The sequence below is a fragment of the Electrona antarctica genome, assembly GCF_951216825.1.
Source record: "Electrona antarctica genome assembly, chromosome: 9".
NCBI classification, from domain to species: Eukaryota; Metazoa; Chordata; class Actinopteri; order Myctophiformes; family Myctophidae; genus Electrona; species Electrona antarctica.
The window spans coordinates 28640273-28654461 of record NC_136790.1 but is presented as its reverse complement, the minus strand read 5'-3'; the positions used below and the strand labels follow the sequence as shown (position 1 = coordinate 28654461).

General features: G+C 40.8%; 1 protein-coding gene across 3 annotated transcripts; it reads left to right on the top strand.

Annotated features, from left to right (window-relative positions):
- The first annotated feature begins 757 nt into the window (after nucleotides 1-757).
- Nucleotides 758-13802, top strand: LOC306930172 (uncharacterized protein). 3 transcript variants are annotated; one of them, XM_079510992.1, is made up of 17 exons: nucleotides 758-881; nucleotides 2649-3259; nucleotides 3905-4045; nucleotides 4381-4513; nucleotides 4609-4865; nucleotides 5849-5931; nucleotides 6396-6436; nucleotides 8294-8434; nucleotides 8518-8595; nucleotides 8851-8871; nucleotides 8975-9070; nucleotides 9947-10108; nucleotides 10404-10571; nucleotides 10707-10784; nucleotides 10912-10989; nucleotides 11954-12046; nucleotides 12166-13802. In XM_079510992.1, exons 2-17 carry the CDS (start codon nucleotides 2868-2870, stop codon nucleotides 12637-12639), a joined length of 2436 nt encoding a protein of 811 aa, XP_079367118.1. In that variant the 5' UTR covers nucleotides 758-881; nucleotides 2649-2867; the 3' UTR covers nucleotides 12640-13802. The 3 variants fall into 3 exon arrangements, with proteins under 3 accessions (XP_079367118.1, XP_079367116.1, XP_079367117.1); XM_079510990.1 differs by having other exon boundaries at nucleotides 4381-4519; XM_079510991.1 differs by lacking the exon at nucleotides 758-881 and adding an exon at nucleotides 1374-1473 and having other exon boundaries at nucleotides 4381-4519.
- Nucleotides 13803-14189: the final 387 nt, after the last annotated feature.

The window sequence follows — 14189 nt, the reverse complement described above, 5'->3', positions numbered from 1 at the left end:
CTCTAGATTTTTTTATAATGGGATGAATCTAGAGTTGCAATACCCTCCATTGACTCCCCACTCATCATTTTGCGTTTGCGATCTGCTCGTCTTAAACGACGTTAAACTCACCAACATTGCAGCTGTAGTCCAAGCTTGAATTATTCTCTTTCAATCTGCAAAGCTTGTTTTTCATAAAAATCCCCCGTAGACATGTTATGAGCTACTTTCTGTCAAGAAATTCTGTGCAAGTGATTCTTTTTCTAAGTGCTGGAGCTTGGAAGCGCTCGTCGTAAGTCCCTGAACGTCCCTGCATGCATCTGTTTCGCATTTGCACATAATGCAGGAGGCAGCAGCGCGACCCCTTAATAAAAACGAGCGCTTCCAAACTCCAACATTTCTTCTTCTTGACATAAAGTAGCTCATAACATGTCTACGGGGGATTTTTATGAAAAACAGGCTTTGCAGATTGAAAGAGAATAATTCAAGCTTGGACTACAGCTGCAATGTTGGTGAGTTTAACGTCGTTTAAGACGAGCAGATCGCAAACGCAAAATGATGAGTGGGGAGTCAATGGAGGGTATTGCAACTCTAGATTCATCCCATTATAAAAAAATCTAGAGTTGCAAATTGCGGCTACCAGGCAAACTAGCTAATTTTGGACCTGAATAGTCTAGGTCGACCTAGAGTAGACTATTTAGGTCCAAAAACCAAAATGAGCTATGGTGCTTTGCCTGGACCAACACGCACGCACACGCGCGCACGCAAGTATACTACACACACTCCGTTTCAGCAGGTGGCAGTATAGGCCAGGTTCCGCCAGAGGGCGACTCATATTTCCGCCTCTTCATTCTCTGGAGACGTCCCTCGCGCCCCGGGTTAAACATTGATATCACATAAAGGTAAATTAATAAATGTATGTTTTCATGTTAGATCATTTAAAACAATATATTTCGCACTGGCACATGATTAATATGATAATTTGTATGGCTAAATATCATCCATTGTAACAAGTGGATAAATAAGTACTCCTTTTGGTTTACAACACATTTATTATGTTTCTCACCACACACGCACCGATTTAGTCTATTAAAAACAAAACATAATAGAACGATTTATAGGAATAGAATGTTTGTTTGTTTTTTTATTTATGGCCCTTGTTTTTCAAGTCGTAGCCCCCAAATTGTTCCCATTTGGGTTATTGTCTTGTTTTGTTTTAGTCTGTGCCTGAAGTGTTGTTTATTTATTCTGGCTGTGTATTTTCATAAGGATAGGATGATGGATCCCCGTCTTTTAGTTGTTTGTTTATTTTTCTATGATTACTTTGTTTTGATGGTATTTGTAATGTGTTGTATGTTTTATGTATAGTGTTCTGTTCTTTAATGTGTGTTCAATAAAGAACAAATGGGTTTATTTAAAGTCAGGTGGTACATATGGTGGCGGGGATGTTGTAGTGAAAGAGGTATAGCCAGCAATTCAGATGTCATTTAAAAGGTAAATGACTGTTTTATGATAGTGCTCTCATCTAATGTAAACGATTACAACAAACTCGAAGTAACGTTAGCTGGCTGGCTAATCCATGCTAATGCTAGCTCAGCTGATGCTATGCTATGCTCGCCGTGGGGTTTGATATATATGTAACGTGTCGTTAACGCTGCTGTTATAATACACAATATGTACCATGTGAAACGCTACGGACGTTACTACAAGTCCATATGATGCAGACCGTGGTATGAGGAAGATAGCATGTGGTCAACAACAGTTAACCGGTGAAGCATAACATGTTAGCTGGCTAACATTAGCTACTTATAACAACGTGATGAATGTTATGGTAACAGCCTTAATGTTATCATGCAAAGGGACTTTAACGTGTTGTTATGATTGTATTGTACATTCATATATTGATACCATGATAAATCTGGAACGATGTATTGTTAACATATCCCTCCATGAAATGTCAAATCAGGATATATGGCCCCAATTAACAGGCTTGATTTATTGATGTTGCTCGTGCAATATGGCACTACAACACTGTCACTTATAGACACTCGGCTATTTTCGAATACATTTTTCAGCAACGCCTTTGTGTTATACAGTAGGATGTCATACACGTTTTTAAATGTAAAGGTTTTACCTTTACAGAACTGTCTTGACATAGGTGACAGGTCATCCCTTTACAGAACTGGCTTGACATAGGTGACAGGTCATCCCTTTACCTTTACAGAACTGTCTTGACATAGGTGACAGGTCATCCCTTTACAGAACTGGCTTGACATAGGTGACAGGTCATCCCTTTACCTTTACAGAACTGTCTTGACATAGGTGACAGGTCATCCCTTTACCTTTACAGAACTGTCTTGACATAGGTGACAGGTCATCCCTTTACCTTTACAGAACTGTCTTGACATAGGTGACAGGTCATCCCTTTACCTTTACAGAACTGTCTTGACATAGGTGACAGGTCATCCCTTTACCTTTACAGAACTGTCTTGACATAGGTGACAGGTCATCCCTTTACCTTTACAGAACTGTCTTGACATAGGTGACAGGTCATCCCTTTACCTTTACAGAACTGTCTTGACATAGGTGACAGGTCACCCCAGGCAAGTTTACTTGACCCAGCTTTAACATAATCTTTATCCCTCTAAACATTGTCCTTTTCGTTTCAGGTACTGCCATGGGAAATTGATCAACCGCAGCTCTCTTGGTAGCTAATTTATACAAAATTTGAGGCTGCCACCATCAACTGTATGTACATTATTGTCTGCACACCTTTGCATTGCACAGTGTAAATGAGTCCCTCTTTCAATGGCATGTAAACCTGATCATAGAAGAAGACTTGTTTTATGAAAAGAGGTTGGGACCTTTGACTAGGCACAAGTGGGAAAATGGATGAAGCACAGGCTGTGAATCTGTTCTCTGGAGGAGGACCTGAGGACAACAACACAGAGCAAAGCAGAGAGAAACAAATTAGTGAATCGGAAAATATCTCGGAAATGCCTCCGGAGCCCTCTGCGCCATTGGACAGTCTTGAAGGAACTGTCCCGGCAGTCCTGCCATCTCCTATGGAATTATGCCCAGAAGAGACTAAGCTGGGGGCTAATGCAGCTGCTGACGAGCCTCCTGTTGACTGGTTAGAGCCCGTTGAAGATGACGATGATCCACAGATTTTGGACCACCACTTTTTTGACCACCACTATAGTAGAAAGAAGGATCCAGAAGAAGACAGTCTTGCTGGAGAAAGTGAAAAGAGTGGTGCGAGTGCAAAGAGGAGATTCAGGTAAAGAATTGTTCACTTATGTGTAGTCTTGCTTAATTTCTTTTACTGTTCTATGGATATGTAGCACTGGTACAACATAGAGAATGTGTATGATTTCAGTTTCGTTCATTGGATGTTAATGTTTTTTTCTTTTCAACAAGTCCCTGTTTGTTGTATTGTTATCTGGGTAAGTGCGGTGTTTAGTTTTTCCTGATTGTCATATTGAAGTGAAACACCTGCCATCATGAACACAACATAAACATTTTCGTTGTTGAGGTTGCTTTTCATCTGATCTTGACACATTCAGGCCATTGAGACCAGCTGTACAATAAGGCAAATTATTGTTCTGCTACTAGCATAAAATAATTTGGAAATCAAATGTCCTTAATTCAAGTGCCTCAAGTAGCCTGGTTCTTACTTGTGGCTAATTGGCTATCATGGTTGGATTCTGTGATGACTTAACTCCAGAAGATAATTCTGTCATGGCCCAAAAAAACAACACACCATTCTGTTTCTTAAAGCAAAAAAACAAAAACATGAACATAAACGATAAAATATTGGGTATGGTTTTCAAAGATGGAGAGACTGGCAGAGAAGAGGAGTATGACTAGCATGCTTGTGCCTTGTACCCTAACCCTATGAATATGTTACTTCTAAAATGATTAGGATAAACCAGACCCGGGGTAAGAGAACCCTACCCGATGAGGGATGGGATGACTGCCCAGCGCTTGGAGTAGGCTGGAAACGCAGAGAAGTGACTCGTCGCTCGGGTACAAGTATTGGCCACAAGGACGTTTATTACCTCAGGTAAATGCTGTCTACTGTCTCAGTGCCCAGTTGATGTAGTAAGGGATAATCAACAATGAGCTGTGTGACGCAGTCTCGTTTCCAATGTGTTGAAATGTTTTTAAAGTTATATGAAATCCATGTTGTTTTTAAGGATAGCTTGAAGCTAATGTAGGCTAATAACTGCCACAACTTCGGTCGGCTGTTATCTGAAAGTGTTGTACACTCTTCTGCAATTCAATTATTGATGATATCACAATTAGTTTTGTGCTCTACAATCAGTATTCATGAGATGTTTATTTTTCTTGATTGCAATATGCCAGATTCAGTCTTAATATTTTTTTCTCTCCATACAGTCCACAGGGTGAGCGATTGAGAAGCCGTGTGGAAATGATGACCTTGTTGGAGGGCCGTGTTGATTTGACACAATTTGAGTTCAAAACGGGAAGGTTCCTCGACATTGGTGAAGTGCCACTGAAGCCGAAGAGAGTGAGGGTACAGTCACTCGCCAAAATATTAATTTAACTGTATTAAATTAAAGCATTTGTTTCATAGATGATTTTCCCTGATTTCTCTTTAATTAGAGGAAGCGAGAGGTTCAAGACCACTCTTCCTCAGAATCCAGCTGGTTGGACAGAGGAGAAGGGGCAGAGACTCCCGACTCCGTCCATAGACTCAACCCAGGTGCCAAATTAATCCAGATGAGTCCCTACCTCTTGGGCCACACCAGAGTCAAAGATGAGGATGATGTGAAGGACGATCGAATTAAACTTCCCAATGCCTTTTCATCAAAACCACTCCAATGGGTCAATGGGCTAGTTGACCCAGAGGACACCGTTCTGTGAGTTAACGCTAATTGTTTTTGCCCAAAACACACTAATGATTCGCCATGCAACTCCTTGCAACATGCAACTACTTGCAACCATTATCCACAATGGCAGTTTGCAAGAGTTGCCACTGGGAAATATTAATGACACAGTTGTTCAGTACTTTGACTTGCAAGCCTTCATAGCTTGGACGGAACTTTAAAAAAATCACAAGGTCTGTTTTAGATTTTTGGCATGGTGTTTGTTATGGGTATAAGGTGGGGAGTTCCAGACCCACAGGAACGCACCCAGGGTGCCGGGCCGGTTCCGGCGTGCCGCCCCGCGTCCGAAACGGTTGAGAAATGACAGAGTTACCGTGTGCCGGTCCGTCTACTGTACTGTACTGTACTGTACTGTCACTGTACTGTACTGGCACACCCGAAATCATCATACAGTTAATATGTGCGTGTGTGTGTGTGTTAGGTTGCGCACAGGTGGTGAAAAACAACCATGCTGTTTTCGTGCTCATACCCAGCCAGCCAGGCAGGCACCCACCCACCCACCCACATAACTCCGTAAGGGAGTGGTTGCACCACTCAAAAAGTTAGGAAGAATCACTACTGGAAAGGAATAATTTTCAAGATGGCGTCCACGATGCCTGCCATGAATCTTGGCATGGTTTTGGGTGTGTGTGTGTTAGGTAGGGACTCAACCTATGTGTGTGTGTTAGGTTGCGCATAGGTGGTGAAAAACAACCATGCTGTTTTCGTGCTCATACCCAGCCAGCCAGGCAGGCACCCACCCACACACATAACTCCGTAAGGGAGTGGTTGCACCACTCAAAAAGTTAGGAAGAATCACTACTGGAAAGGAATCATTTTCAAGATGGTGTCCACGATGCCTGCCATGAATTTTGGCATGGTTTTGGGTATGGGCATAAGGTTGGGCTTGCCCAAGTTGATTTGTGATCTTGCCACACGTGGATGCATTTCTCTCACATATTTTCTTTTCTCTGCAGCATCTGCTCCCAGTGTGGCATATCGTTTGTAGGGACATCGTATGATAAACAGCGAAAGAAGCCTTGGTGTCCCAGGTGTTGGGGTATGTCAATAAGTGTATATTGCCCTACAAAGCCAAAGTGAAGTAACTACGAACAAAAAGTCAACTGAAAAATGGGTTTAAAAGTGTTCCAACTGGTCAGTCAAATGAGATATCGGCATATAAATGATATTACGCTAATTGTATATCTGTTCTTGAGGTGATTGTTCATCTCCAAAAATCACGGAGGCTTATTTGACTTCTGGGATGCACAAATAAGTCGGTGTGTCCAAAAACGTAGTTACTGCACTTTGGCTTTGTAGAGCAGTAGTACTTACACATAAAATTGAAAAGTTGTATTCACCATTGAAGAGTAATTCTAAATAATTGAATCAAAATATTTAACAAATATTTTATCTTTCGATGGTAACATACCTTTAGACTTTTGAAGTGGAAGTGAAGAGATATGTGTAAAGACACTAGCTCCTTAGACTAACCTTCCTTTCTTTTTTTAATGATTCAAACAGGCTCGAAAACGAGGGAACACCCCGTAATTCGTTTCAGAAAGGTAATGCTCTCATTAGGTTTTGTGATGTTAAAATCAATAATTGTCACTCATGCCAGCTATTTTAGCCATGCCAGTGGCTAATTTCTGATAGTAATCAATTATTGCTATAAACCATTTTTCAGTAACAGGGATCTCTACATTTCCATCTCTTTAGTAAATTGAAAGATCATGATATCAATTTGATCCAATCAGAAGAGATAAACATACAGGAGAAACTAGTAAAATTGGGAGTGATGGAAAAAAAAGAATAATAGGCAGACAACTGGAACTGGAACACTAAATTATAAACTGAAACGGGTGCATAAAATTGGTGACCCACCTGAACATTTATTTTTGTAGATGCATCATTGTTCATTGATTGACACACACACATTAGACAGAAATGTAAATGGCACAAGGTACAGTCAGACATTAACAACTCGTTTACTGCCAGCATTGATTCTGAAAGGATAACACAAAAAAGTCCTGGGCACTTGTTTCCATTCATTGTGGTCCTATGTTCATTTCATCAATCAACATAGTATAAAACTGTAGTGAATGACACCTCCTTTCTATGGGAAAATTGCATTTACCTCCCCTTGTGGTCTCCTGATAGATGAAGCCTGTTTAGAAAGAAGTCAGTGATTGGTGGCAGAGTAGTAGAATCAAGAATGAGAACTTTCCTATGTTTGTTCTATATTTGGGTAGTACCAGATCGCTCCCTCTAGTATTGTGGATGTGGGTGTCACTCACTCATGCAGTTATTGTGAGGCCCAGTGGCCAATGAGTCCTCTACCTCTCCTATTTATGTCCATGTGCGGACTGCAGGAGTGATGAGGGATGGCCAATTTAAGCAGTCACACCCGGCCTACTGCGGCTGCACACTTGTACATCGAGGTTATGAATGCATACAGGATATATCAGTCATCCACTGTTCATACAGAAGATAACATCTGCTCTCCCTTGCAACAATGTCCTTGGTAGCTATGCAGTAGCTTCATCTAGTTAGTACCACAGCATGGCAAGCAGTGTAAGTTTGTGTATCAATACCGTGGCTGTGTCTGTCCTGCTACTGAACCCGTTACTGAACAAACATTCTATAGCAATGATTACTATCATTCTTTTTAACAATCCTTTTGTTTTAACCAAGAAATCACTTAACAGCAGCACCTTAAAGGACAACTTTAGTTTTTTTCAACCAAGGCTCATGTTTTAGGTTGTTATTAGAGAAAGTAAAAGATGGGTGTTATTTTTTTTTCATTTGCTGCTTTCTTTCGTTTTAGGGATGTTAGCTGTTTTTGACAGGGGGGCGGGGGCATTCGAACATGGGGATAAATATGTATTCTTTTACAAAATATTATTATTTGCTATAGTCCTAATAGACCCCAAGAAATGACATCTGGCCACAGAAGATCGCAGGATCTACTGAATGTGAAGGTGGCCTACTGGGGGCTGCCATACTGTGTGTCATAGTGCAGGGGTTCTCAACGTTTTTGGCTGGGGACCCCCGGAAATGCTTTGGCCGTGTCTCGCGACCCCTCTCCTCCCCACCCCCAATAAAAAAAAACTAAAGTTGTCATTCATCTAATCCCTCTATAATTAGACCACCCAAGAGAAGTACCATTTAACAAGTATCTGTAAATGGTGCATTTATATATCCATAGGTATCTATGTGTACCTTCAGATAAGGATATGCATAACATTGTTTACAACAAGTTCAGAATGTGATGATATCTAGGATGGCAATATCCCAGTGCACAGACACAGTTGGTCACTATTTGGATAGGTTATTATCTATATTAATGAGATGTTAACTTAAAATTATACATTTCCTTTAATCACATTTAAATCACAGGGATTATGTTTTGTCTCCTTTAGTGGATTCCTTGTGGGCAGTGTGTGGCTTGTCGTAACGCAATTAATTGTGGGCAGTGTGCCAACTGCAAGCATGGAATTGAGAGTCCAGAAGCCCGAAAACGCATTTGTAGGAAACGTAAATGCATATGTCCCATTCGCAAGGTAGGCTGAAAGAGGAACATCAGTTATTTGTCGGTTACTTGCATTCTCTAACATTAACCTGTGTATACTTTATGGTAAAATAGAGCCCTGGGATGGGAAACCAGCCACAGCAGAGTCCTCACCTTGATGTTCCAGAGACATACAAGTACAGTATGTATCAGGTAATTACATTGATGTCATCCTTTAAACTATATATATATATCTTCTTATTTCATTTATCATTTTCCAATGAGCAGAGTAATTGGATCCAAGTTGAGCTTTATTTATATTTCATTGTACAACAGTGTCGCTTGCCAACAAGAGCATATAGCAGTTGGCCGATTGCAATGCAAATTATATTATAGTTATTAGTGACTACCTTTGTAAACATTTACACCTGAATAACATTATTTCTTAATGTATGATTTATTTCACAGAATGAAAGTGTAGCACCACAGGTAAGTGTTTTGTTTTAAAGAGAACAACCACCTTTAATTAAATTCAAATACGTGGTTTTTATATTTTTATACTCTCCCCACTCATCAATGTTTATCCCCACAGCAATCAAGCTATCAAAACAGCGATACAGAGGATTTCTCAGTGAACCCTTTTGAGGATTTTGATGATGATGACGATTCAACTGATGACGATGATAATGTGAGACCTTAGGAGTTCTTCCAGTGCCAGGAGAAAAAGGGTTGGGTGGCGACATTAAGCTAAAATGAGTTCTCTCTTTTTTTTCTTTTTTTTTTAAAAATAATCTTTATCCCACGATTTTCTAACCCATTTTTCACCCCTGTGTCAATTATCTAATGTGATCCTGGGCCCTCCGCCAACCTGGGGAGAGCAACGGACTTGAACTCATGCTTCCTTCATGCATGAGTGTCCAAGTTGCTCCTTTACACCTGATAGGGGGGAGTTTCCCTGGTTGGACGTAGTGCGTGGACTTCCTTTCCCCTCCATCAGGCGCCCTAAAATGAGTTCTCTAATAAATAGTACACTGCTCACAGACCAAGTTCAGGTCAATGAAATTGCAAGCCATATTTTTTATGGGTTCCCCAATTACTTTTCCTCAAGGGCCATATTTTGACTAGGGAACCAGGCTGGGGGCCGAGTCCTCACGCGCGAAAAATTGGGTTTTTTATTTTTTCATTAATTAATTAAAAATTGTTCTCAACCAGTGGTCCGGGGACCACCAGTGGTCCTTGAGGGGGTGCCCTGTTTGACATGCATAGGCTACTGACCCCCATTCAATGCCATTTATATCTGGGACACCCCCCCCCCCCCCCCCCCCCAGAACAAAACATCTTTTTTGGAAATTCTTCCAGGGCCTTTGCGGCCCGCGGGCCGCCTATTGGGGAACCCATTGTCTATTTGTCTCCCTCTCCCAACTGAGAGTTAATTGCAATGTCCAAACTACAAAGATGAAGTTGCCATCGAAAAAGAGGTCGAGCATTAGGGGGCCATATATCATGACTTCACTTTGTGTGTATAGCACCTAATTTGGGGATGAATTGTCTCTGTATGTTTCAGTGGCATAAGAAACGGAAGCGGCGTGCCTGTGGAACTTGCAAGGCTTGCCTGTGCAGGAAAGACTGTGGCACTTGCGACTTCTGTATAGACAAGCCCAAGTTTGGAGGCAGCAATAAGAAGAGGCAGAAGTGTCGTCTGCGTCAATGTCAGAGACAGGCAATGGTAGGTGTTGTACAAGTGCTAATTCAGTTGTACATTTGAAGATGGCATAGATTTGTGATGTGATTGTTTAACAACATGAACCGTGACATTCTGGCTCTACAAGTTCATGGTGCATGCATTGTGAGCTTGTAGATCAGCTATTTTTGGTGATATTTTTGGTTGAGATGATAGAGGGAAGGAAGGAGTGGGCCTAATATAGACTGGTAAACAAAGTAAAGTTTTAAGTGGTTAAAAAAGAAAATGGAAAACCTGATGACACTCCAGATACACTCATACAAATGTTCATGTTTGACAGAGACACTTGTTGCCCGGCTTCAGCCAGCATGAAGAGCGTTTAATGATGATGGGTAGGCCTAAACCTCAGTACACATACAGTCGCAAGATGAACCCAAAGAAAAATAAAGGGCGAATAAGTGGTCTGGACTGGACTGACAATGAGGATGAAGATGGTAACCATCCAACAGTGAGTAATGAGAAAAAGTTATGCTCTTAAGATTGTTATTGACTTTTTTTCTTTCCCAGATTGCCTTGCTGTAGATTGAACAAACATAAACTACTTAATTGGCTTCATTATAGTTTCCACATGCTCTTGTTGTAGATGAGTTGGAGCTATGAAAATACCAGTGATGGCAAGTACTCAGAACTGAACTACATTGACCACCAATCAAGTATGCAGGTTTGTTTTGAAATGCTCACCTCAAGCCTCCACCACTGTGCCAAACACCCACATACATATTTCTCATACACCATATCTGTCACAATATAGAAAATCAGAATTACATTTTTATTTTATTGTTCATAAGGTGAATCATTTGGATATCAGACAGAGCAATGGTCTCCACAACAGCGTCTCCAAAATCAACAATGCCATCCTCCAAAAGGTATGTTAAGATCTTGTGAGCATGCTCGTCTGAACATGGGAGTACAGTTTGTAATCTATGTCTGAACCCAGTGGGGCCCAGCCTGACAGTGGTGGTTTGGACTCACATCCTTTCATTTTTCTTTTGGCTTTTGTTTTAATCTCTGCCAGGCCAAAAACAGGGGAAAGAGATGGTGTTTTCAGCCTTGTGCGTGTGTATGTGGTTGAGTTCAGAGTTAATCTTGATTGGTGTCAAACCTTTAGTGCATGCTGCCAGTAGTCCAAGGAAGATACTCAAACAAGCCTTTTCCAGAATCCAAACTCTGTTTCATTATTTTATACCAGGCCGCTTTACGTTTGGTCTATAACTCTTGAACCGTACATCATAAAATCAAGATTTCTTTCCCCTGGATTCTTTGGATCATGACGCAACTCTTCATATAGACCTCAATTCCATTCTGATTGGTTATAATTGACTTCCAAAGTTTGCAGAGGGGTGTATTGTATGACATACTAAAACTGCTTAATGGGTGGATGTCACAAACAGAACATCTGAACTTGCAAAGCGCAATGTTGCGCCAATCCACACCAAACCTGGCACAAACACTGTTCAGGCATCTGCCATAACAATAGTCAACACCAGGGGCCACCAATTTGCACCAAACTTGCCACAGACACTGTCCGGGAGTCTGCCATTGCACCTTTAAACTTGGCATGCACACTGTTCTGGTGCCTGCAATGACTATTGTCACAACAGGAGCCATGTGTTGTATCCAGGGGCCCTGTCAACAACTTGCCACATGCTCCACTACAGAAGTATTTAACACTTAAAATGTAAATGGCGGCAAACAATAGTTACGGGCTATATTAAAAAGACAAATAGGAATTTCAGGCATTGATTCATTAAAAGTTTGGGGGGGAAAAGTAATTAATTACATATATTATAGCTGAGAACATAACATGTGAGTTTACCTTTAATAACCTAGGACCAGCTAAGCAGGTGGGATGCAGACCGATCGAACACTGACAGAGTTGCAGAAAATCATTCTGTAGAATTGGACGGACCCATGGTACCCCAGGTAAGTACAATGGTGCTATACCAGATTATTCCATTTGAGAGTTTTTGCATCAGTTCACTGGTTAAATGAAGCTAATGATTTTCTGGGTGTGTACCTTTCTCGCGTTTGAATCATCGCAGATCACTCAGATCTACAGCATGGCTGAAGATATGGCTGCGGGGAGCGGACCAAACATGGACGACCAGCTCCTAGAGCTTCTGCAGGCATTGCGCATTAGCGCCCTGCCCCATCTTTGGCACATCGTCTTGACAGAGGGGCCTCAACTGCAGCTCATCCAGTGTGCCAAACAGTCCAACATGACTGACACCATGGTGCTGATTGACCCAGGCTTTTGCTATCAGGTCACTGTCCAGAAGCAACCGCTGCTGCTCACACACCCTCTGTATGACGACCACCAATCACGCATGAACACTCCAACCGAGGTGGTGAATCTCCTACTGGACTTGGAGAAGTACAGGGTGTGCCAGGGCCTGCCCTTGTCGGACCAACTATCCCAAAACGGGCTAATAATTTTTGAGCGATCTTCAACATGTGACTTCCTGGTTAAGAAGAATGTGGAGAGCTGTGTAAACTGCAAAGCATTATGTGGGTAATCAAACTGTTAACCTCAGCAGAGTTGGACCATCATAAAGCCCTTTGACCGCAATGGGGTCTGATTTTGATGGGGATGCACAAACTGGATTACATGTACACATTTACCTCTGCACTGAAATAATATGATTTAATCATTTAGTGACTCACCAAAGGCTTTCCAGAAGCACTTATGATACCATTTTCAGTTATAATCTCTGTGTATTTTTACGTTCTGTTATGTTGGCTTAAAGGGGTATTTTACTTTAAAAGGAAGAAATATCTGCACTCTGTAGAAGTTTAGCATTCTTTTTGAGTGGTGCTAGCCACTCCTATAGACACAGTCCCTGACTGTGTCCGTCTGTCCGTCCGAGCACAGAAATAGCGTTTGTTGACTACCAAGTGTCACTGTTGCGCAGCCTAACACACACAGTACTACAGTAGCACTCAGTTCAGACGGGTCTGAGTTTTTTTTAGATAATGTTGAAGATCCGCAGCAGCAGTCAACCAACCAAACAAACGCACATAGGCCTTCCTCAGTGTTCCTTAGTTGCATACATATGTAACCTATGACACTTATTCTAATCATGTATTGAGAGATAATACAGAGATTGTATTTTTTTGTTATAGATGTAATTTAATAATGAGACACAGCTGTATGATTTGAATTGTCCATGAGCTATATGTCACTTCTGCTCGTATGCAACTAGTAACGCCGAGAAAGGCCTGTGTGCCGATACGTGTCTTTTTGATTGACTGCTGCTGCAGATCTTAAACATTCATTCTACAGAGTGTGGATGTTTCTTCCGTTTACGTATTATCAGAATCTGCATCCAATTTATTCAAGACTACATCAAGACTCTCTGGGTTGAGCTTATTCTTTCTTTTAGATTTTATTTTTTTCCTTTTTTAACTTAAAACTGGGGGGGGGGTCCATTAAACAACCCCATTGCTTATCTCTGTTTAGCTAGTTTAGCTAAAAGTGCAAAATTGGATTTTGGTTACTTTTGTCTGTTTTGAGAAGTGTGCCTAGTTTTATGTAAGGTTTTTATTTGCTTTCCAATTCCTTCTAATATTGATTCCCTCACTAAATTCAATGATTTTGTTTTAAATGAAAATTTCTAACCCTGTAATAATGCCTCCACAAATACAATTTAAATAGAAAATAAAGCACTATCATGATGTACATGAGGTTGTAAAGCTTTGTGCAAAATGTAGGATACCTAATGTAAAATACAAGCCTAGTATGACATTGCATACGTTAGTTATGGGCTATATTAAAAAGAAAAATATGAATTTCAGCCATTGATTCATTAAAACAATTTAGAGCTGTTGTAACCTCTGTCTTTTTACCTTTCAATCTTGGGACAGCATCAGTGTCACATTAGTAGTTGCTATATACTGTATTAGCAACTTTTCCCCCCTTTTTCTTTCTTTTCTTTTTTTCTTTTTTCTTTTTTTTTTTTTACATTTTTCAGAAAACTTGGAATTGGGTGTTTTTAGAATCGGCCTTAGGTCTAAGTGGGTTGAAAGTTTGGAAACAATAATTTCAGACCTGGTCATCCACAAATGG

Coding starts and splice junctions, on each gene's coding strand:
- LOC306930172 (XM_079510990.1), top strand. CDS start 2,868: ATGGATGAAGCACAGGCTGTGAATCTGTTCTCTGGAGGAGGACCTGAG. Junction 8,872..8,974: donor ATGAAAGTGTAGCACCACAG/GTAAGTGTTTTG, acceptor TTATCCCCACAG/CAATCAAGCTATCAAAACAG. Junction 9,071..9,946: donor CAACTGATGACGATGATAAT/GTGAGACCTTAG, acceptor TGTATGTTTCAG/TGGCATAAGAAACGGAAGCG.